The sequence below is a fragment of the Oculina patagonica genome, chromosome 8 (assembly GCF_052425735.1).
Source record: "Oculina patagonica isolate OP01 chromosome 8, crgOcupat, whole genome shotgun sequence".
NCBI classification, from domain to species: domain Eukaryota; kingdom Metazoa; phylum Cnidaria; class Anthozoa; order Scleractinia; family Oculinidae; genus Oculina; species Oculina patagonica.
Window position 1 is genome coordinate 2,758,775 of NC_135765.1, and position 25,408 is coordinate 2,784,182.

General features: G+C 41.2%; 2 protein-coding genes across 2 annotated transcripts; both read left to right on the forward strand.

The window, feature by feature from the left end:
• Window positions 1-4: 4 nt before the first annotated feature.
• LOC144664102 (uncharacterized) lies at window positions 5-6,493 on the forward strand. Its single transcript, XM_078525230.1, has 10 exons — window positions 5-42; window positions 138-601; window positions 857-903; window positions 1,560-1,607; window positions 2,175-2,231; window positions 2,816-2,838; window positions 3,356-3,380; window positions 3,851-4,158; window positions 4,662-4,878; window positions 6,320-6,493. The coding sequence occupies exons 1-10, from the start codon at window positions 5-7 to the stop codon at window positions 6,458-6,460; spliced, it is 1,368 nt and encodes a 455-aa protein (XP_078381356.1). The 3' UTR covers window positions 6,461-6,493.
• Window positions 6,494-18,582: 12,089 nt separating this feature from the next.
• Window positions 18,583-25,040, forward strand: LOC144663641 (uncharacterized). The gene is made up of 2 exons (XM_078524649.1): window positions 18,583-18,872; window positions 19,319-25,040. The coding sequence occupies exon 2, from the start codon at window positions 19,345-19,347 to the stop codon at window positions 24,214-24,216; it is 4,872 nt and encodes a 1,623-aa protein (XP_078380775.1). The 5' UTR covers window positions 18,583-18,872; window positions 19,319-19,344; the 3' UTR covers window positions 24,217-25,040.
• The last annotated feature ends 368 nt before the right edge of the window (window positions 25,041-25,408 follow it).

Genomic DNA, 25,408 nt, shown 5'->3' on the forward strand with positions numbered 1-25,408 from the left:
GTTGATGGTGACGCAGCCAAGAGAAGCGCAGCAGAGAGAGAAGTTGGTGGTGACGCAGCCAAGGACGCGCAGCACAGAAAGAAGAGGGGACCGGCCAAGAGAACCCAGCAGAGCAAACAAAATGGTGGTGAGCGCAGCCAAGAGAAACGAGTACGGAAAGATGTTGGTGGTGACCGCGGCTCAAGAGAAGCGCAGCAGAGCAAAGAAGTTGGTGGTGATCGCGACTCAAAAGAAGCGCAGTACGGCAAAGATGTTGGGGATCACCGCAGCTCAAAAGAACCGCAGCCGGTTAAAGAAGGAGAAGATAGCCGCAGTGCAAAGGCAGTGGATGGAACTAGCCGTAACATGATAACCCAGGATAAAGAAGCTGCTCTATTTCAAGTCCCTGAAGACACCGGTGATGTTTTTGACGCAGCTTTCGTCAAGAACAGCAAGTGGTCTACGTTAAAAAACTTTTTTTACTCGCTCCAGCCTCACAGGGGCGGCGGCTGCTCGCACGTGTTGAACGAGGTGAAACATATCGCTGAGGGGTCTGGGGCGATCCCTTCGGAAGACCAAATAAAGGAACAAGTTACAGTTATGGCGCAACATGCTATCGATAGTAAGTAAATTATGATAATGATGTTGCTAATTATGTCACTGGTAATTATGCTAGGTGAGATACAAAATTTAGGGGTAACAAGAAAATACATTAACAGGTTTTCTGAAGAGGCGCGGAAATGAGGGGACTGGAAAACTTTTCTTTCCCCGTTTGTTTTCCTATTTTCGTCTTCACTTGCGCTTTTCCAGTTTCTTTCCATTTCTTTCAAAAATATCCATTTTGCCACTGAAGTTGATCCTTTCTGTTTCCTGATAGCGATCCAATCTACAGCTCAGGTATTGAGTCATCAACTACAGGACGAGGTAATTATTGATTTACAACAAATTAATCAATCCTTTCATTTAATGTGGTTAGTACGCGCAGCTTATACAGTTACTGCAGGCTACTTTTCAGTTATGCTATGAAATAATAAAGAAAACATTAAAGGAATAAGGATAAAACTTCCTTTACAGTGTGGACAATTTTAATTTCAATGATTCTGTAGATTGATTTAGATTTCAGTGATAAAATGGAGTTTCAATGACTCTGTACATACTAGAACGCAGGAACGCGCGGGAACCTTTAGCAAGCCATGCTACAAGGATCAGAGTCTCCTCTCAGTAACTGGTACCTTTCTTATTTTTGTGACTAGCAGCGGAGTTTTATGATCAAAAGCCGAGGCCCCTGTTAAAATTTTAAAACCTTGATTATTCCGCATATCACTCTCGGTAACGTACAATACCGGTTTAACATCGGGTTCAGGATACGGTCTACGTAGTTTTCTGAGCCGCACACGACGCCTCGATATATTATGGTTGAATTAACGGGGTCACACTGTAATAAATTTTACATCTTTATATAAAAGTCCGATTTTTGTATTCTTCCGTTACGAAATAAGCAAATCAAGCTGAATCAAGAATAGCTGTTAGAAACAAAAACCAAATTTATAATTTTTTAAAAAAATACCTTTACTTTACAGCTAACTTTGTACGAGAAATTCTTCAATCTGTGGACTGAATACAGAGAGGTAGGTAAACAGGCTTGGTAAAGGTTCTCCTGAATAAATCTGCGTTATGACACGTTTGTTTGAAAGTTGATTAAGCGTCGAAATTAATTGAGGCGCCAAAGCCTTTTGGCATTCTTTGAACGTCTATTCTTTTTTTCCTTTTTCTAAAAGGGACAGTCTCACGGATTTTAGCGAAACTTAGGCATCGGAAATGACCATCAAATTCGTTTAAATATATAACAATAACCTCTTAAAAAAGTGAAGGAATATTTAAATAACTCATCAAATTCAAAAGAAGGTACGGATGGCCAAAAGTGTCGAAGATTGAATCGGATTGCGATTTCGGTTTTTGAAATGTGGTCCGACGTAACAGTGTTCAAAGTTAATCTTGTCTGTTTGTAACTTTAAATTATAACTCCCGGGAGACCATTTGGCTGCAATGAAGCTATGGTTTTGTCATTTAGAATCATAGAATTAATTTCTTTGCAAACATTTAGTTTGATAGCGAATATTTGACAAAATTTAATAACATAAAATTAACTTAGCCGTGACACAGTCCTTTTAAGGCTTCGTATGATTTTCTTTCAGAAACAACGACCATCTGATCTGGAAAGAAAAGACGATGTACCAGTCGTCGGGATAAAAGTAAGCCACACCATGTCTAGAAAGCTCTTCCCATCAAATCTTAAACCTTGTGTTAGTTTCTTTCCTCGGTAAACAGGGATACAGGGATGTTATGAAAATGATAAAAGGCCGGGGATGTCACTCCCCCCCCCCCCCCCCCCGCCAACCAATCGCTCACGGAGTTCTCGATCCTAAAGTCGTCAGTTAACACCGCCCTAACACCATCCATATAAGAACCTGCTAGCAACGTATCTAACAAAAAGCTACTAGACATGAATGAAAACACGCAAAGTTTTCTCTTTCCTTAATAATTCTCCATCAGTCAAACATAAGATACGATCGAATTACGTTTGAGAGACTTCATCCAAACAAGGTTCTAGTCAGCTGTAGAACAGGTGGAGTAGCGAGGATTTTGACAGTAGACCTCAGAGCGCAATACACGCGCAAGTGGGAAACTCGAGAACGGAGAGACGTGCGGTTCTTCGGTTTCTCTCTCATAATGTATACCGTATAAAGTCTTTACTTCTTAATCGCCTTTACTTCAAGCTTAACATTCACAAGTCACAAAGAATACAAACCTATTTTATTTTTGATTCTTTCTCTAGATTCTATCGACGCTTGATGAAAGGTAAACAACTAAAATGATCTTGCGTTATGTCAAAACGTATTAAGTGTGTCAAGTATTAAGTGTGCAAAACAGAGCTGTTTATTACTGTTAGGGGAAGGGGAGCCCCTTTTAATTTGACCTCTTATTAAAAGCCTTCTTTACTGTCAATTTCAAATTACACTCCACGACAATTACATGTAATGTTATTGGTTCAAGAAAGAACACGTGAACTGTTTTAACCAACTACGGCAAACACGCTGTTTCTTTTTTATTAACCAATCATAAGCAAACCAAAACCAAATCACGACTTGGCTTGCCACGTCACGCCTTTTCCCGCCATAGTTTTGCTTCCACTCTGACTGGTTTATCACGTTATCTGCGTTAACTATGATTGGTCAGACAAGCAAACCTCACAATCCGTCGCAGACAAAGCAGGTAGAAGAAAGAAATTCGACTCAATCGTCAGCAAACAGTTTTCAGATTGTCAGGTGAACAATTCTGTAATGCTTTTATTTTTATTTTTAATTTACTGTTGTAGGGACACTGACGTTGTTAAACCTGAGGTAAGACTATGTTGAAGAACTTGTCACACACTGCGTCATTCTTATCCATTATTCAGTCATTAAAACCGACAGCGCAGCTTATTAACGTTTACAGAAACACTGCCGATATTTTTAAGCTTGATTCAGCAAAGACAAAAATCATATTTCCAAAACTAAAAGGTTCATTTTGTTATAACCGTGTATCCTTAACGGATAAAATAGAGTCTTGTGCTTGTCGGTAAAATCGTGTGCATCACATGGCAAAAATTATTCGATCTGGACCTACCCTGATTCCAGAGGGTTTCTCTAATCTTTTTTTTTTTTTCAATCAAATAAGAGCCCAAAGCGGCGCAAACGAGTCGCAAAGCGAAAAGCGTCTATCGCGCAGATCTGGCCCACTTTACACAAACTAATAAAAAAAAATGCGCCTTCATTAAATTGAAAGTAGAGGATCTCCAGCTTAAATAGACTAACCAGGTTACCTCTTCTAGGAATCTGCTCTTTTCCCGCCAATCATTCCACAAGTGTCCAGCTATCAAACTGGCGGGCGGTCGTCTATTGCCACCGCGGGGCTGTCCCGAGGGGGCATGATGATGATTCAGGGAGCTGGGCCCAAGACTGCGGAACCCATTCCATCTTCAACCTCACAGGGCAAGATAAAAAAGCGAGGCAAGGTTAAGAACTGGTCCCGGAAGCAGCTGTTACTAAAACAGAAGGAAGTTATGGACAGAGTTTTACATGTGGACGCCAGGATTGAAGATTTACGAAATATATTCGCCGAGACGGACGAACCACAAAGGTATCTACACCAATACCCTTTATTTTTGCGACGTTTAGAATCCTCGAAAATCATGCAACATTGGCAGATAAAATTTTCTTTATTTTCAATTTGAGTCATGTACATAACCCGAGAAAGGTTTAAAGCTGGCAGTCCCAAACAAAATGATAACTTTAATCAGCTTTCAAGGCTAGCATCAATATACTATATTCATTACATTGAGTGCCTTAATTCCTTTCCACCCACAGAGAGGCCTGAAACCCTAGGCGAAAAGTTTTATATTGATGACCAACAGTTGAAAACTTGTATTTTTTTAATTTTTTAGCCAGAGAACGTTTATTAATTCTTCATGATAGTATTTGTGCTTACCAGGAGCAAAACACAGCTTTGTGGGTTGGCCAGGCACTATTCTTCTATTTAAAGCGCCTTGATTTTCTTGTATGAGAGACATTTACAAAAGGGCTGTAGCAAGTTTAAGTTCTGTCATTACGTTTAAATTCCCCCGTTATTATTTTCCTTTAAAGCCATTATACGAGGCAAGCTCAAGGAATTCCACCAACAACCTCCCAAGACTTTTACTTCCCTTTGACTACACGCTCGGTCGCACTGCCATCCCTACCCCAAGGATTACAAATACAAGGAGCTGTTGATCGACATTCGGTAAAACACGAGAAAGAAAAGAAACAAGTCACCGAGGTGGCCTCTTGGGAGGATGAACACACTGAATCTACACAGCTACCGGTGAGCTATACTCGTAATTTAATTGAAATTTAAGAATAGAAAAGAGTAACATCAAAATGAACATTATACTGGCACACGCATTACACATAGCCATACAAACACTACAAATCCATACAAGCACCACAAATCACATCTTTCAGGACAGAAGTGTAAGGATCGAACATTTTGACCTCTAGATCTGTACGACGACAGAAAGCAATACGCAACACAAATTGTGTACATGGGTAAATTGAGACGATGGACCAGGGCACTATGATCACCCGGGGGGAATTCAACAAGGTTTCATACGGGGGGGGGTGCTCAGTCCCGAGGTCCAAACCCTTATTTTGAAAAGCCCTTTGTAAACCCCTCAGATACCTCCAGCCAAAAAAGAAACCCCATTCGGGTGGAGCCGCCCCATATATTTGCCCCCGCAGGGTTTTGGCCCAGAGGCCAAAACCCGAGGAGGCACCCTAGGAGTCCCCGGGTGTATACATACAAGGACAAAGAATATTTGTTGAAAAAGTAAGAAATGTGTTTGTAATGGGCGAAGCGTTCTCGATTTGACAAAACTAGGCGCGCACGGTCGTGACGGGTAATATTTTAGCAAGCGCGCACGGTGGTGTCGGGTACTTGCAACCACGAGGTCGCGTTTCGTCACCTTCGAGCTTCGCCATCTTCTAGCAGCATTTCGTTTTCCGGTTTTGGTTTACGCGTGTTCACAGATTTGTTCGAGCGGTTTCTCTGCTTTAAGTGATATTTGAAGCAGTTGTTAGTAATACGTCGAAAGATTTCGAGCAATTGGTTTCGTGTTCTTGGCTACGTGTGTTCCAGGAGCTGGTTCGAGCGTCAACGTTTGCTTTCGGGGGTTTGTATCGTATACGAGTAATAAACAAAAATGTAATACAAGGTAATTCGTTTCGCTAACAAACTGTCAGATTATTTGATCCAAAGAGTGGGTTGAATAAGAATCAAAAATTGTTTTCTCGAATCTTTGAACTGTGCCATATTTTGTTACTCGCGGAATTTTTAGGCTTTTTGGCCTGGAAATTATTGTTAGTATTAAAGTTAATTTTGAATGTTATAAGCCAGGAAATAAGCTTGCGTGTTGTCACCACGAATAATGTGTTGTGTATATTTCCGCTAGGTTAATATTTCCGCGCGCTAGGTAATATATTCGACTTGAACTTGTGAATTAATATTTTTAGGATGCAACGGTGTCACACAACAAGAAATTCCGTAGCAAACAATGTCATGACGACAAAAGATTCCACTAATCCTAGATTATTGCTGTAAAACAAATTATAAAAAGGCGGGGACAGCTTTATAGTGAGAACTATTACTAGTTTACTATAGGGAGTACAACCCCCCCCCCCCCCCAACAGGATATAAGCATAAGTTGTTAACTTTAAAGATCGGTTTTACTTGCGAGCCTTTTTTAACTGATGAATTTCCATTGCAGAGTATGAGCAACACTGTCTGGCAAAGGCGACAATCTGTAGCGAAGTTTCCATCACAAAGAGCGTTACGTAAATCCATCACAGAACAACAAACAAAACTACCTCTCTTGAACATGAATAACTTTCTTAAGGTTGGACATTGATATGGTCAATTAACGGCTTTGGCGAGGAGTGGCAAGAAATTGTACAGAAGTGGAATTTAAGCAACTTAGTGCAAGACCTGATAAAAAGCCTAATGTTTCACAGGCTCCCGTTTCGCCAAACAGCGCTGAAAAAGGCTATGCACCCACAGCCAGCCAATAAATATCTTTGAAGTGCTGGTGAAAAATGGCAATGTATTTTGAAGCACCTGAACAATTCACACCTGCTTCAATTCTCCACGCCACTAAGAAAAAATCTCATTTTTCATGTACCTGCACAAACGCATACCCTCGCCACGTCATTCTTTACAAGGACACTTGTTGTCTAGCTTTCATTCATCGATGATGCATCTGTGTTGCTAACCAAGAGGTTAACGATTAACCTCTGGGTATAATGAGTGACAGAATGTAAACCGTTTTGCATTTGCCATCATACCATTGAACCATATTACCATCATATTCTACCATAATAGGTATTAACACAACTAAATAAAATAAACACCACTTTCCACCGAAGGTGTGACGTTCTTCTGTTTAGTCTTCTACTCAACCGTTTGTTTCGGTTGTCACGTCCCTAAAGCATTTGTGTGACAAACCTACACCACACCTATGAATTTCGGAGGCTATTGTCCTGTTATAACACATTGCACATACAATGGTTTAAAATTCCAGGTTATAATTGACTGTCCCTGTGGTTTAAATCAAGGACAGGTTTAATAGGAGGGGGACAGGAGGGCGGGAGGCCGAGAGAAGAGGCGGGATAAGAGGAGGCGGGAAACGTTATTTCCAAGGTGGCGGGAACCGGGAGGAATTGAAAATTTTTTTGCACTATGTCGCTATATTTTGCAAAAGAAATGGGACAAAGAGGAGGGAACCACTACGAAAATGGGCGGGAAGCAGCAGAAAAGGTACGGGAAGCGGGTGGTTCGGACCCCCTGCCTTCCTCCCCCCCCCTCCCCTTAATACTTCGCAGCCGTTGTTTCAGTTGTCACGCAATCGGTAAAAAAGTGGCATCCGCTGTTCGCCGAAGAACTGCAAGATTGTTCATATCCTGAACTTGGTTGCCTGTTGTACTTATGTTTTTTTTATCCAACGTAAGCAGGTTTCATATCAGACATGTTTTATTAAAGTAAAACTTTGTTTTATATCAATGGCGATATACTGGCATAGTTTGATGTGTTTTCTTTTTTGACGCTGTAATGTCACGATAAGACACGACATGGACTGGCTCATTGTTGTGTGACTGAAGCTGTGATTAGCCTAAACTGCAAAATGTGTTAACAGTTGCCTGGCAACCTCGTAAACTACAAATAGGGAAAACGAAATAAAGAAGATATAGATCTCAGGCATTTACGATTCTCTCTTTATTACAGGTACAGTTTTAATACATCTGCTTACATAGCTAAGACTAACCGTGGCCGTTCAAGGCGCAGAATTTCTGCATAAATTTCACGTTAAGTTAACCACAGTGCTCAGAACGGCAAGTGAAAATAATTACGTTCAAACTAACAACGTTTGAAACTCATCAGTTCCCATTTTCATCATCATCGCTCTGTGAATTTACACGTCACACACATAAAATCAGACTACCAATAGGGTAAATGGGAGGCGCTGTGGCCTAATGGTTGTGCGTTGTGTTCTTGGGCAAGACACTTTCAGTGCTATCATACTGCCTCTTTACCCATGGGAACCGGCGGATTTACTACTGTGGGGCTCCACCGCGGTCAAACGACAGAAATATGCAAAAAATAAGAAAAGTACTGCAAAGATAAGGTTTTAATTTTCACAGTTCAAAGTTCGATACATAACCGGTATCCTAAGGGTTTACTAAGTTTTTTGGAGCTTTACTAAAAAAGTTCTACGTGTTTGAAAATAGCGATATGCGGACTTGTCGGCGCCATTTGTCAAAGCACCTTTGGTTCGGATGCGAAACATTTAAAAAGTAATAACACTGGTTTACCTGAGGGAATGGGATTATGCTTTCACTCGGCAACTATTTTTATCTATCCTTGCTCGTAATAACACTTCAATTTGAACAAAAAACGTCGAAATGGAAAGAAAACCTGCCTGAGACGTTTGACCGCGGTGAACTGTGGGGCAACCCTGCTTTGGTTAGCATCCCATCCAGGGGGAGTAGAAATGTTCTTAGTCGCTTCATTCTACTGAAACCGGGTCAAACCAATATAAGCTTAGCCTGATGGGCCATTGGGCTCTAACGCAGACTTTACCTACAAATAGGGTAAACAAGAAAATATAGATCTCTGACATGTATGATTGTTCCTTTATTACAAATGTTTACATCTGCTTACATAGGTAAAACTAAGGGAGAAAACTAACTGTGACTGTTCAAGCCGCCAAAATACGTTAACTATACAGAGCTCAGAACGGCAAGTGAAGAGAATCACTTTCAAACTAACAACGTTTGAAACTCATTTCTCAGATTTCGTCATCATCATCGCTCTGTAGATTAAGTCGTTACTACAGATTACAAAAGATTACAAAATTCAGAGACTACAAATAGGATAAACAAAGGTGAAACACAAAGAAATATAGATCTAAGGCAAGTTTAATTGTTCCTTTATTACAAATGTTTCTATTACAAATCTGCTTATATAGCTAAGACAAACAGGACCTTTCTTTTGTCACAAAAACTCGACTCTGCATTATACATTTCTTCGCAAGCATTTAAAGTTATGATAAATAGCCGTGGGTACCGACGAATTTAATACTGGGGATAAACCTGCGATGGAATAGCATCCCAACCAGGATGGAGTAAAGATACTCCTTATCGCCTACGGAAACCGAGAAATGCTCCGTCCTGATGGGTGAGGGGGTGACTTGGCTCGAACGAAGACTTTACTTTTTAACTAGTCACAGAGCTCAGATTGGCAAGTGAAAAGAATGACGTTCAAACTAAGGACGTTTGAAACTCATTTCTCAGATTTCATCAATATCATCGCTCTGTGTATTAACACGTCACTACGAATTACACACATAAAAATCAGACTACAAATAGGTTAAGTGGGTGGAGGCATAATGGTTAGAGCGCTGGACTCCGGATAGAGCGGTCCGGGTTCTTACCGGGGCACTGCGTCGTGTTCTTGGGCAAGACACTTTACTCTCACAGTACCTCTTTCTACCAAGGTGTTCTGGCGAATTTACTGCTGGAAGCAACCCTGCGATGGACTAGTATCCCATCCAGGGGGGAGTAGAAATACTCCTAGTCGCTTCATTCTACTGAAACAGGGACAAGCTCCAGCCTGATGGGCCACTAGGCTTGAACGCAGACTTTACCTACAAAAAGCAGATAGGGTAAACAAAAAAGTGAAAGAAAATATATCTCTCAGGCATGTAAGATTGCTCCTTTATAACAAATGTTTACATCTACTTACATGGTCTTACATAGGTAAAACTAAGGAAGTCAACTGACTGTTAAAGGCGCATAAATAGCCTAAATCTTAATCATAAGTTAACTATACAGAGCTCAGAACGGCAAGTGAAAAGAATCACTTTCAAACCATAAAGAACGTTTGAAACTCATTTCTCAGACCAGTTCATCATCATCATCGCTCTGTGGATTTAGTCGTTACTAAAAATTACAAAACTCAGAGACTTTAAATAGGGTAAACAAAGAAAAAGAAAAAAAAAGAACTCAACAAGTATGAATGTTCCTTTATTACAAATGTTACTATTACAAATCTGCTTACATACCAAGCTACTGAAGACAAACTGTGACTTTTCTTTTATGTCACACTAAAACTTAACCCTATTATATACATTTCTATATAAAGTTCTGTTAACTAGCCACAGAGCTCAGAACGGCAAGTGAAAAGAATCACTTTCAAACTAACAACATTTGAAACTCATTTCTCAGATTTCATCATCATCATTGTTCTGTAGATTTAGTCGTTACTACAGAAATTCAGAGACTTTAAATAGGGTAAACACAAAAACAAAGAAAATATAGTTCTCTGATGACAGGCAAGTGTAATTGTTCCTTTATTGCAAATGTTTCTATTACAAATCTGCTTAAATAGCTAAGACAAACTGTGGCCTTTCTTTCATGTCACAAAAACTCATTCCTATCATATACATTTCTTCGCTTTCTTTGCAAGTCTTTAAGTAATGTAAAATAACGGTGGGTACCGGCAAATTTAATGCTGGGGGGGGGGGGGGGGTATCCCTGCGATGGACCAGCATTACAACCTAGTCCAGTCCCAGTTTGACTCTCTCTTCCGCGCGCCCTTTATAGGGGTTGAACCCAGGCGCGAGAAGAGAGAGTCCAGGATAACTTGCAGCCCCTGTAAAGAGCGCGTGGAAGAGAGAGTTCAGGGACTGGACTACATCACAACTAGGATGAAGTAGAAATACTCCTAGTCGCTTAATGCTACGGATCCTGGAGAAACTCCAGCCTGATGGGCCACTTGGCTCAAACGCAGACTTTGCTTTTTAACTAGCCACAGAGCTCAGAACGGCAAGTGAAAAGAATCACTTTCAAACTAACAACGTTTGAAACTCATTTCCCATACTAATCATCATCGCTCTGTAGATTTAGACGTTACTACAAATTACAAAAATCAGAGACTACAAATATGGTAAATATTGCTGATCCTAGTAGTATGCAGGACGCGTGTCACATATCAACCTAGTAAACGGCCCAGCTCTCAACGAGTCTCTCGTAGCTCAGTTGGTTAGAGCGCCCAACCGGTATCTGGGAGGCCATGGGTTCGATTCCCGTCGGGGACTCAGATTTTTTCTTTGTCCCACGCTCGTGTCATGTTGAACAATTTCTTCATTATTTATCACCGAGCTTAAAATTTACCATCTTTATTATTTACTACAAAAGAAAATATTGATCTAAGGCAAGTATGAATGTTCCTTTATTACAAAAGTTTCAATAACGAATCTGCTTACATAGCTAAGACAAACTGTGACTATACATTTCTATATTAAATTGCAATTCACTGCGAGGATCATTTCTTCACTTTACATCTCATCCGCAGTTCACATATATGAACTATTTCATATACTTTACGTCAAGGTTCTGTTAACTGGCCACAGAGCTCAGAACGGCAAGTGAAAAGAATCATTTTCAAACTACCAACGTTTGAAACTCATTTCTCAGATTTCATCATCATCATCGCTCTGTAGATTTAGACGTTACTACAAATTACCGAGGCTGCAACCTGCAAATGCCCTGAGGCTGCAAATGCTGTAAATGGAAAGATTTTTATTTTGATAATAAAATTTATTAACTGTTGCTTTTAAAAAGGTGTTGTAGGACACAGTGCACAGTATCACAAGTAATACACCTCGAAGGCAAATACGGTGAAGTGTTTGTTGTGATGTTTGTGACGAGGATTTGGAGAATTTACTAGTCGTGGCGATTCCAGAGAAGACAAAAATAGCAACGAAACATGGAATGGAGATTTTTAACGAAACAAGAGTTAAATGATTTTATACTTCACCACAAATATGCACTGAGAGCATCTTTCCACCAGAACGAGAACATGTCGAATATTTTGAGTGGATTTGTTTGCGGAGAAGAGCCATCACACAAGGCACTGGCTACTCAGAATCGCTCCAATGTTCAGCTCCAAATTCAGGACGAAAATTAGAACCAATCCAGCTGTTTTTCCACCGTGGCACCTCAGTCATTCTCAAGTAAATCAGCAGTCAAACACCCATCTTCCACAGTCATTCTGAGCTTCCATGGTTGCACGCCTCCATTGCAAAAAATAACTTTTTTCGTTAAACTGTGTTCAACTTTTCATAAATTTCTACTCACTGACGTTTTCTTGATTTAAAACTTGGCTTCCAAAGGGCACTTTTACGTCCGTATATCTTTGATTGTCATTTTACAATTAAAAAAAAACTCGGCTCTTCGTTTCAGTTTCGAGCGAATAACGGCCTCAATAAATCTTGAATGAAATGCAAAGGCGCACACAGAAGCCAATGCAATGTGGCACAGTTGTCAATTATCCACGATTCCGCGCGCGCAGGCTATGCGAACACAGCCGCCTCTCTTCGAAGAGAGGCGGCTGCCGAGGCGGCTGTATTCGCAGGCCGCGCGCGGCGTGACCTATTTTATATCATTATTCAATATAATCATGTCATGAGCCTGTCTTGTTTTGTTTTGAACGTCTAGTAGATTCATACTAAAACAATTAGATTATTCGCTTTCGATTTCTTTGCGTTATAGTTGATTCGGGCTTCGGCCTCATCAACTATCACGCGATAGAATTCCTTTTTTTCGTGAAACGTGAAATGCCTTTTCATCAAGACCGTTTTGTTTTCTGTGAAAGGTGATCCAGATCCCCTTTCGTGAGGATAACACGAGGTCAGTATTTTAAATAAACATCATGGTAACCGTTTAGTGAAAAGCCATTATCTAATTTGTGTCACGCACGAGCGATCTCTTCGCGATTTAGATCGGTTGATTCGAAATACCGTGGTATTCTTAATAAACAACACAGTCAGAACACAGTTATCCATGTTTCAGAAGCAATGGGACATTTCAACCAATTATTTTTTACAGCTATCAAGCGCTTATAGCAGCATTCTTTCCCAAAAGCAAGTTCAATTTGAATATTAATGCAACAGCACTCGCTAGAAAGTTTATGTGCAGAAAATCGCAATTTGTGCAAATTTGTTCGGCGTTTATGCAAAAGATTCACAGATCCCACAAAAATGGAAATGAAACGCGACCCCGTCGCCACATTTTCAGGATTTCCTTCGATTCTCACGCACGCAAAATAATTCACTCTTACCTGATAAATTTACCTTGATTCTTCGTTATTGCTCCAGGCTGGCGATCAAAGTCGATTTCTTATAGGGTTGTTGTGGCACCATCTCTAAATTTTCCTCTACATTTTCGAAACATCGAATGTACAGTATCGAAGCCGACGCCTTGATGAAAGTGAAACTATCTTTTGTTTTGCACGGCCCAGTTAAAACTTGGCACGTAATTGGTTCAGATTACAGTCACGCACTCTGCAAACACTTACAGCTTTTACAGCATTTTATCGCACAAAACGGGTGAATTTGAAATTTGGCTCTTTGAAAATTGGGAAATATTGAATATTAACATATTCTTCTCGCTGTTGACTAAATCCCGGCATAGCCAGAATGACGTCCAGAAGGGTAAATTGTAACTCTGGATTATAAACAGTTTATTAACTACTGATATATGCGCTTTGTATGATATGTCACTGATAACGTCACCTGTTTAAACTGAAGGGGTAAAATGGGAACTGGGATTTGGGTAAATTTTCATTGGGAAAATGGGATTTGGGTCACTGGGACTGGAACGAACTGGGATTTGGTCACTGGGATAGGAATTACAGACAAAAAACAATAGAACTGGGGCTGGGGCTTTGAAAATTTGGGAAGGAAATGGGATTTGGTTAAAATTGGACTGGAAAAATGGGATTTATACCTTTGTACAGGACCCTCTACTGTCAAGGGTTTATTGCTCTTTTTGGTCTCGACAGTAGTTAATTAACAATTATCCTGCGAAATCGCGCGGAATATCGCCTGATACTTAGAAAATCAGACGATATTCCGCAAGATTGAGCAGGATAATTGTTTTATTATTCAACAAGTTGTCAACAAAACACATTTTGCACGTAGAAAAACTATAATTATGCAGCGCTTTACAAGATTTCAGACGAATCTTCGCAACCTACGAATATCGCAGGATATCTGTTATGTACGGATGACAGATATCGTTAACATTTTGACCATATATGGGCAGCGCGCGCATCTGTTGAATAATAATAAAAGCTAAATGCGGCCACCCTAAATTTTCACTTACAAGAGGTCAGGCAGTGTGGGGTCTAATCCACATTTTTCGCGTGGTCATTTATTTTTTGCTCCACGCTCGACAGACTCTACGAAAAAATAGGGGCTGCTCGTAGTCCAGGGTCTAATTTTTGAGTCAAAGCTCATAGCCTGTAGTCGTTTCAGAGATTAATCGATGCAGAAATGCATCCGTAAACCCACAAACACTTTAAATACCCACTATGGTGGTTTCACATGCAAAATTTTAGTATTTTGGAAAAGTGGTTGGTTTCAGGACAGGGGTGGATCCAGGATTTTTCTTAGGAGGAGGTGCACCACAAAGGAATGACGTAACTGATTTTTTTGGCAGAATTCCAGTTGTATTAGAAAGCTGCAGTTCATCTCGGGGCGGGGGTGTGCACCTCCTGCACCCTCCCCCTAGGAGGTGGTAACCTTTCAAGAGGTGGTAGCTAAGGGAGGCTTGACTGTATAAGTAAATTACAGTAAAAGTCAATACAATAACAACCATAACAACAATCTTTTATTGTTCTTCTCGCTTTTCCAAAATTATTTACATTTTGAGATATTTAATTAGTTAATAAAATGTGAGTACTGGCTACCTGGAATAATACACACATAAAGAGAGAGAGAAAAAAAATTAAATAGAGACACACACACAAAGACAGAGAAAGTGATACAATAGATATAACGACTAGGACTCATTCTTGTTCCCTAGTGCTGCTTGCCCCTTTTAGCTGGCAAACCCTGGGCACAAGGAACAAGTGGCTCTGGGGTCTGGGGACACATGATTTGATTGACTGGATTTTGAACAAAGAGAATTTAAATCAGCTAATCAAATCAACCATTTTAAAATCCCCAACAACAAAGGGATCTTACTTGATTTGATTACCCTTTGTTAAAGATCTGGCCAATCAAATCATGTGTCCCAGAGCCACTTGTTCCCCATGCCCCAGGCTCTGCCGGCTAAGAGGGACTAGCAGCTCTGGGGAGAAGAATGTACTTGGACTTAGAACGTACTACATTATTTGGGAAGTTTAAAATAATTATTATTGTTATATATGAATATAAAAATATCAAAATTGAAAAGCACGCAATTGCTATGACAACTTTCGACATAAGAGCATTTGTTCATATTGAAGCTCAGAGAAAGGTGTCAGAACTTAAGACTAATTTACCAAATAAATTTGGGAAATGACACAATTGCAAAGAGAATGGACAAACATGTAACATATACATGTAAGTCTTTTGGAGTACTGACCCATGATTGCTTCTGCTATTTTCTGATTAGAAATTATGTTATTATTACAAACTATTCAATTGCTTTTAAGCTGCCAACAAACATAGAGACATGTTGGAATTTGATGGAAATTTTGTCCCTGCAAGAGATCCCACCAAGTAAAGGCTGAGGTATAGTTATTGCGGTTTTCACAAATATGTGAACTCTGAAGTTCAAAACCCAACTAACATCAATTGCGTTTTTGCTGCCATCAGTCATTATTATGGCCACAACCAACAAACCTTAAAAATCAGAAACAATTAACAAAATGGATTAAAACCTATCAATCATAACAGACATGACCTTTTGACCCGGTTGAAGTGAACTTCTGTTTCCTGAGAGGCCTGCTAAGATGATTGACGAGGTTTGAATTTCAGAGTACGCATGTTTGTGAAAACCGCAGTAAAGTGGGAGCACCAAACAGGGCCGGTTGGTCAGAGAGAGTGACAGCCTTATGCATCAAGAAAATTGTGAACCTATCAATGTTAAGCTACAGAAAGGGGGAGGCTGGTTATGGGAGGGGCATTTAAACTTAGCTGAGATTTTCTTCTCAAATGCCCATTACAGGGCTTGTGTGGATGGTCAAAACAGTCACTCAATCAACTTCTATAAAATTGTGTTAGAAAGTCCACTAAAATGGTCAAAAGTCCCCAATATGAACAAATCCCCTGCCTGTGCCCAGTGTTCCCTTCCACCCCCACTTCCCTGCAGCTTAACACTGACAGGTGCATTAGGTTAAGGTGATAGGTGCAACGGGTGTGCAACAAACACAGACTGCAGACTGGCACTCTGGTTAGCCTCAGTAACACTCCAGTTAGCCTGAATAACGTTCCAGTTACCCTGAATGGTGCTCCGGTTAGCCTGTTTATGGTTTATTGTAATGGTAACATGATAAATACTGGAAAAGTGCCAGTTTATGGTTTATTGTAATGGTAACATGATAAATACTGGAAAAGTGCCAGTTTGAAGTCTGCATTTGTCGCACACCAAGAAACAACCCACATATGTCAAAAAGGTCAAGAAACATTCAGTCCCAAGTGAAGTATGGTATGAGCTTCCCTTTTTTAAAGATGTGCGATAATAAACTTACTGCAAAGATTAACAGTGATGTTGCTTTTAAAGGAACAAACCCTGACTCCACCACACAGTTCTACTACAGAGCTCAGAAATCAAGTGTACACAATCATTGTCAAACCAGCTAAGCTCGTTTGAATCTCATTTCTCGGGTTTAATCATCGCTCTGTTGATTTGAACGTTACTAGAAATTACACACCACATAAAATACTACACATGTATACAGATAAACAACGATACTAACAAACACAGGCTTACATTACCACCGAAAACAAATTTCACACGACTGTACACACAGACAACAAGGCAAGACAATTTTACACTTAATCGCTAGTCGGTTTAAGTTTCTCGTCATTGTGCCTCAACTGAAACACTCAGATTTGACTAAGGGTGTCATCTCCTCGGCCTGTGAACAAAGAACAGCACAAATTTGCAAAATTTCATCAGTTCGAATTGCAGCTCGCGAAAAATTATACTTACCGCCATGTTGGCTGCCTCGTGAATGGTCCAGTCCCTCCGCGCTCTTACAAAGGAATGCCTGTCGAAAAACAACGACAACAGCAGTTATTTTTAGATCTTTTATTTTTATTTTTGCTATTCCAAACTGTGGCGTAAATATAAGAATATAATAGGATTTCGGCAAGGTAATGGAAGCTAAGAAGATCGTGAAGGAATGTGTACAAATCAAATTTATTAAGATGGATGAAAGAATACTATTAGATCGTATTAATAAACCAGGAGCCCATTTACTGACCCTAAATAAACTCATTAGTTGTGTTATCCTTCATATTAATTTTTGCATTTAGTTCCGAGCAAAAGCTTAGCATAAGAGAAATTAAGCCTCCGTTAACATATAATCCGGTAATTTACAACTACTAATCGGCTGTCGAACAATGAAAACATTTTGGCTCGTCGGGTTGCTAGCCTGAACACAGGTTTATTTCCGCCTCTTGTCTTTATTCATAACTTATGCCTTGTTTGTACATAAATTGTGTGGTGATAATGCAATTCGTTGAATCTTGCTTGGCTTTTGTTTATCTTTAAATAATATTTGAATTTTACCTGTAAATCACAGGCCCATCATGTCAACCCCTTAAAATATTTTTCAGACCTTAGATCAAGAGTCTAACTTGCAGAAAAGTACCGCGTATACTGGGGAACTTTGACTCCAATCGTGCCAGGCTAGTTACTTTCAACTCTTATTGAAGTAAACCCGTTAAGTTTTTCATCTACGAATTTTTAAAGCCATGGAAAGAATTATTCTCAAACGAAAAATGTGTTTGAAGGTGCTAAAAATTGCCTGTAAACGAGGCTTAAAGTTGAACAGGTGACGTAATCACAAGTCATACCCAAAAACAAAACCCTTCGCTGCTCAGCGCTACTGGTACACACCCCCGGGCTTAAATAACGAAATTATCTTGCGGTTTTGACAAACGCACATTTTTTAAAAGTTGGGCGTGAAGGGTAACATTCTAATGAAAAACAGCGGCGAAGCAGCTGGAAAGTTCTAAACAAAAAAGCATTGTTTATTATGGCTACTATCAGAACAAAGAATTTCGCTTGCTGGAGTCTTTCTTGGTCTCTACTCTCCAGCTCGCCAGGCCTCGGATTTTTCCGTCAAGAATTCAAGGAACGCGCAAACATTGTGTTACAAATTCTTCAAACACCATCGTCTTAGATTACAGAAGTGATTAGCATCAGTTAACAGTTTCCATGTCTAAAAACAAAATATTCTTCGCGACAAACATTAAACCGCTGCCAAATGTTTGCCAAGCTTTAGGATTAAAGGCTTGCGCTTAGCATATAAGTTATAAATACATAAAGAAATGTATTAAATAAACGGAGAACTTTCTCTAATCCGATAGCTAATACTTGACTAGCCCAGTGTGACGTGACGGATCGCACTGACAACATTCTGTCCATTGCTAAAAGTGTGAAAATTATCCGCCACGGATAGTGAATTCGAGCGTGACTCTTTACGAATTCTTTCTCGTTTTCTCGAGCGTGACTTCGTCGTTATTGGTATGCAAATTCCTCGCAAACCGTTTATAGATTGGTTGTGCAGTCTTTTATATTAAGTGGCCAATCTTTCAGTTCTCACGGGACTTGCCCACGTAGGTGTTTCAATTAGACGCGGAGTGCCATATCAAACACTCGTATATTTCGCTAATTCGGTTGCTGTTGCTTGCGGATTCGTGGCAGGAAGCTACAGCGAAATGTTATAAACACCTTGCAGAAGTTGAATTCAGACGGGAATAGCAGGTATTGTTACACCTAAAACACTTGCTAAACGATTACTTCGTGTCAGATTCGCTTTTGCTGTAGGCAATAGCGGCTAATTATGTACATGTGTCTAGTATTGTGAAGATTGCTTTCGTTGTTGTCGTCTGACGTAAATGAAAATTGCGACGAACCCTAGTGTTCTAATCGCTTGTCTTTTGCTGATGCTATCTGTTTATTCTGTGGTCAAATTTGTTTGACTTTCGGTCTGTTCGGCCTGTTTGTCTTTCGAATCATCGGATCAACCGATCGATCGAACAAGCGATCGCTGTGCCATTTTACGAAATCGCTCGCCTCGATTTCTGGCTTCTTCGTGACATTGTTCCTGTCATTTAGCACGCGTGTACATACACGACCTTGGAACGCGAGATATTTACTTAGGGAATAGTATACGTTACATTCTGAGCTGTTTTGTATCCGTTTAACAGTGACAACGTTGAACAACCTTCCAAACATGTCGGACACAAGTGATGCAGTTTCGTCGAATCGAGAATCATTCGATCGAACGAATGATCGCGAAGTTCCACGCGACTCTGAAGAGGCCGCGTTCGATTTGGAAGTCAACAGAGAGAAAACAGAGTATGTTTCACAAACAACTAACTCGACGACTACGGAAGAAAAGATCAGATTTAAAGTCGAAGAGCTTCCGGCCGACGAAGATTTCAAAACACGCTTCTTCGAGGCGCAAGACAGACTGGGCGAGCTCGAGCAGGAGTTAAGGAATACACGCACGAAGCTTCGCAACCTCGAGAACGCCTGCGAGAATACGGAGGAAAAGATAGGCGTATTGAAAAACGCGGCGTTTTCTTATCACAGAACGTTCTCAGAGCACGAAATCACTTTCAAGACTGTTGTGGAGGAAAATAAGCTGTTGAAAATTACCATCGAAAAGCTCGAGGCAACAATTCGCATATACAAAGAGGAACAAGAGAAAGCCGAAGAAATTAAGAGAGACAACGCGAATTTACAGGATCTGCTCGATGCCGCTACAAAGGAAAACGATGAATTGGTAACCCAGCTCGATAAATACCAAACGACAGATTCCAATGATTTGCGTGACACAATGCCGCAGTATGAATCCATTGATGACGAGAAAAAATGTAAATACTGTGGTCGTGGCGACGATGATTTGACGCAAGAAATGGAGTCTTTAAAACTCAAGTACGAAGAAATCGCCACGGAAAATGATAAACTACAGCAAGAAAAAGACGAACTGCGAAAGGAAGTCGACGATCTCGAGGAGAAATTGAAGAACTTGCAAATTAAATTGTCGGCCGATGACGAAGTTATCGAGGAGATGAAACATCAGATTGTGGACTACCTCGCGCAAGTGAACGAAGCAGAAGAAAACAGCCACAATAGCCGAGCGAGAAATATCGAGCTTGAAAAAGAAATGTCCCATCTCAGAGGCCTTGTTACAGAGTTGGAAGGCAATTTGGAAGACGAGAAAGACAGCCGAGAGAGTTTGATCCGCGAAGGCACCAACAGACTCGAGGTTCAAAACAAGAAGATTTCACAGCTGGAGATGAATCTCAAAGAAGTTTGCAAAGAAAAGGAACTTCTGTACCTGCAGTTTGTCGACAGCAAAAACAAAGCAGAAATGGACTCCAAGCAGTGGACCAAGCAACTGAATGAATCCCACGTCCGCGCAGAACTCTACAAGAAGGACGTTTTTGACAAAGACAAGACCATTTCCGCACTGAGAGCGGAAATTGAAGACTTAAAAGATGATATTGCTTCGCTGAAAAGACAGCTAGATGACGCACAAGAGCGAGAGCTATCCCAGTTTGCAGCCGAGCTGGATCAAGAGGACGGAGATGAACGAAACAGGCTGAGGCAAGAAAACGAAGAGCTGACAGAAGAACTGGAACAGCTGAGGGACGAGGTGATTTCGTTACAGAGCGAACTAGCTGGTCACATCATGGACGAAGAAAAATCTAAGTACGAAGAAGAAGAAGATCCAGAAAAAGTTGTGGTTGAGCACCTTCGAGTTGTACAAAGCGCTCCACTGGCTCCGATTGAAGATGATTTGAGTGACTTCGATGAAACCGATGATTTTACTGAAGAGCGTGTTGTGGCTGTCGGAGAAACCCCAACTCTTGCTGCTGTGCCAAAGGAGTCTGGAGATTCATGGTCAAGCCAAGACTACGCCAAGTCTCAAATTCAGGAACTCGAAGAGCTTTTGGAACGCACCAAACAAGAGAAAGAAAAGGTCGAAGAATGCCTAGAAGAATCCGAAGACAGAGCCAAGAAAACTACAGATGAGCTTTCCAAGACGATCACACATCTGAATGAACGATGCGAAGAGATGAGAAAAGAGCTTATAGAGAAAGAAATGGTCATAAATAAGCTGCGAAAAGACCAGGCTCAGGATCAAAACATTATAAGTGACTTGGAGGAGAAGCTGAAAGAACAGGACTACATCGAAGGAGAGCTGGAAAAGGCCAGACAGGAACTCCTGGAACTGAAAGAACATGATACCAAAGACGAGTTAATCGAAGAGTATGAGAAGTTGAAGGACAAATACGACAAGATTCTGGAAGACGAAAAGAAATTGAAAGAAGAGATAGAAGAGTATGAGAAGTTGAAGGACAAATACGACAAGATACTTGAGGACGAAAGGAAATTGAAAGAAGAGAACGAAAAACTTGCCAAGGAGAAGGAAGACGTTGACGATGACCTCGAAGAATTGAAAGAGAAATTCGAGAAAGGAAAACTGATGTATGGCGAGCTGTGCGATGAGAATGAAGATCTGAAGAAAGAAACTGAAAAGTTGAAGGACGAAGTTAAAGATCTAAGCGAAGAACTGAAAGAGGAAGAAGATTTGCACATCAGCGAGACAGACAAACTGAAAAGTAAAAGCAAAGAGTTGGAGGAGAAGATTCGTCGGCTGGAGGCAGAGATATCTGACTTGAAAGCCAAACTTAAAAGAAAAGATGATGATGAAAACTGGAAGCAAAAGCACGAGGAGCTTAAACGAGAGAAGAATTCCGTTCAAATGGAGAGGCAGCGACTGGAGCGAAACTTGGAGAGGACAGAAGATGAGCACGAGCAAACCAAAACCAAATATGGCAAGGTACGACGGGAACTTAATGACGCACATACCGAGACTGCCACCCTACGCCGCCAATTATCGGAACTCAAACTCGCCAAAGATACAGGAGATCTGGAGAAAGAGCTGAGGAAACTCAAGGAGACTTTAAGAAAGAAAGAAGAAGAGTGTAAACGGCATTTAGAAGAGCTTGAAGAGCTAAAGAGATCGTTGAATCGGCAGACGAGCGAAGACGGTTGGCAGGAAAAGTTTGAGTCTTTGAAACTTCAATTGGACGAGGTTGAAGACGAAAAAGATTCCTTGCAGAAAGAGAAGAACAATCTTCAAAGCGAGCTGAGGAAAGATTCAGAAAAACTCGCCGAGGTCGAGATAAAGCTGAGCCAAGCAAATATGGAGATTGAAGGTTTGAGCAAAGATTTTCACAAATCACACACAAGGATCACTCACCTTGAAATCGAGCTTCAACGAGCTTCGAAACAAAAACAGCAGGCAGAAGAACAAGCCAAGTGGATCAAGAAAGAGCTGCTGTCCAGAGAAGACACAATAAATAAACTAGGAAAAGAACTGAGCGACAAGAACAGAGCGATTGAAGAAATGGACGACGGTGACAAAGATAACCATATTATCATGCTCGAGAGGGAAATACAACTGCTCCAGAGCAGGATACCAGCCTCCGAAAAAGACGAATCCGTGCTTCACAATCGGATCCGGTTCTTGGAGGACAATGTGAAGGAGGTCCAAGAAAAGCTCGACGGAAAAAGCGGTCAGCTAGATGAATGCGAGAAGAAAAACGAAAAACTCAGCCTTCACGTGGTTGAGCTGTCCAAAGAAATCCAGTCTCTGTACAAACGCTACGAGTTAAGTCGCGCAGAGGTCGCTGAACTCAAGGCTGGTCGGCCTGTGGTACCAGACAAGTCGGAAACAACCTCTCTAACGATTGACGTTGAAGGAAAACCGGAAGTCGAGTTGGGTGTATCAGTGCAAGAACGCGTTCGAAGCCGAGTTGTTACCGCCGGTCTTAGCCGCAGCAGGTCTGAACTAGAAATTTCTGTCAGCCAGCTACCAGGAACTGTGATCATCGGAGAACCTGTTGGGGTCACCGTGGACTACAGCGCGGAAGGTAACCCTTTGGTGACTCATCCATTAGAGCTGGCCCCATCTGAACCAGAGGACAACGATGAAGAAAGTTTTTCGCAAGAAAGTGAGGAGGGAGATGTTCCTCCTGTGGTTGTCTCGGCGCCAGAAGTTGAAAGCGCTCCACTACCGCCTTCTTATTCATCTCCACCCGCAGAGCCAGAGAGAATTCTCATCAGCGCTCAAGCCCTGCCCAGGCCTCAGGTTCCAAAGAGTATTGATCCGGAAAGGTTCCCTTTTATTAAGGGCTCTGATGTGCGTCTCAATGCAGGAGCCTTTCAACCAGTACCAAGCCGAGACAATGACCAGCCTGAGAAGTATCCCGATGAAGACGAGTCAGATGACCAACAAGTGCAACCCAGACGATTCAGGGCGATGAGCCGAGAGGAACAGTTTAAATTGGATGGTCTTTTGCACGCACATGCCCCACACCACGACGTGCCCCCAGAGAACGGCGTCGATGACAGGGACAAGTATTACCCCAGGGAGCCAAACGAGGAGAATGGCGAAAGGTGGCCTGAGCCCCCGCCGTATGGCTGGGGAGGAGAGGAGCCGGCACTGCAGCCCCCTCAGGAGGCTTACACTTACCAGAGTGCCCCCGGTGGGGAGTATCCTGACGACTATGACGGTCAACTAGAGGAATATCCGGATCCATACAAAGTGCCCCCAAGGAAACCCGAGAGTTCCTACAAAAGGAGAATAATAGGGGTCTACGATAACGATGGAAACCTGATCGGATATCAGGAGGTCTATGAAGAAATAACTGATGAGTACGCAGACGAAATGAACGAAGGAGGAATTGTACCATACCCAGACCCCTACGAATACAGGCAGGAGCCACACCCATACGAGACTGAACAATACCCCTCAGGGAACGTTCCTTACACAAATGGCACTAGACAGCCTTTGGAAGATGACACGCAGTTTTATGATAGGAATCGAAATACAACCAAAGGCCCGTGGTACAGTCAACAGCCAGACGACGATCGAGACTTTGCCAAAAGTAAAAACAATACGGAGAACAGAGAGAAATTTAGACACAGCTACCCGGCCCCTTACGGTTATTTTAATGGACACGGCGCACGACGCGATGGACCATCAATGACAGCCAGGCAGTACGCCAGTGGAACATATCTGTAGGTGAACTGATTAGACTGTAGCAACTGTGTAACGCATTAGTTGCCTATTTACTCAATTTTATGATAATCAGTAGAACAGTCGGGGGAATAAGAGCCGGTTTAATCAAATCTTCGTTGAAGCACTCGAAGAATTGTTGAATTATTTCATCCAATCAAAAATTAGCGCGAGCGCTCACTCGTTCTCCGAAAGCAATCGCGCGTACAAATACGTCATGTTCCTTAGCAACGTCTGGGATGAAAACCGCGGGCTCAGTCACTTCTTGGGAAAGTGATGTTGCCATGAACTGGCACTTGTTCCCCCGACTGGTAGGGCCATTGTGGAACCCAGTCACTTGGCCTTGTGTTATTGATCGAGGAAGATGCCAGGAAAGAGCGTGATGAAATTAGTAAGATTGCCTAGTTTAAGACCAATGATAATTATGTAGTTGTAAATTTCAATGGCAGTTTAGTGGCTCGAAAAATAGACTTCAGTGGTCTTAAAATTGACAACCTTACTACAGTAATTTCTTCATGCTCTTTATATTTCTGGCATCCATTTTTTACCACGATACTTTTTGTATGGCTTGCAAGGTCATGTGACAAGTTTACGCAAATTGCCCGTTACTGAATGCATTTTAGCCGTAACGTTAATCGACTGCAAAACCATCCCTTAATTGGCGTAAGTTACGTTCCAGAAGGGCCAAAGTTGAGCCTTCCATTTTGGCCATGGATATTACAGATATGTCCAGGATTGAACGCTATTGAGATGCACGTTCCTCATGACAGGCATCACAAAGTGTCCTCGTTAAGAAAAGTTCACCAAAATAAACCAAATTCTGTAAAATATAAAATAATATGAAAATGTAAATAAGAAAAAAAAAAAATAAAGTACTTATTAAACAATACTTGCGTTAATCCGGCCATAAGTGGGATATTAGAGAAGACAAAAGTGTTTAAAACCAGTTACCCCAAAGTGTAGATATTTCGTTTGGAAATCAATGATGACCTCCCAGAAATTGTTTTTCAGTTTATATTTCATGTAGAACAGTACGGTAAGAACAAGTGCCTTTTCCACTGGAATCCAATCTCTCGAGAACTGAATGAGACTGCGATATCTTTACAACCGTAACCGTTTTGAGGGAACTTGGGAAGCCCTTATGTACCTCCGACAGGTCTGATTGGTCGGATATATCGAATAGTCGTTGGGTAATTCA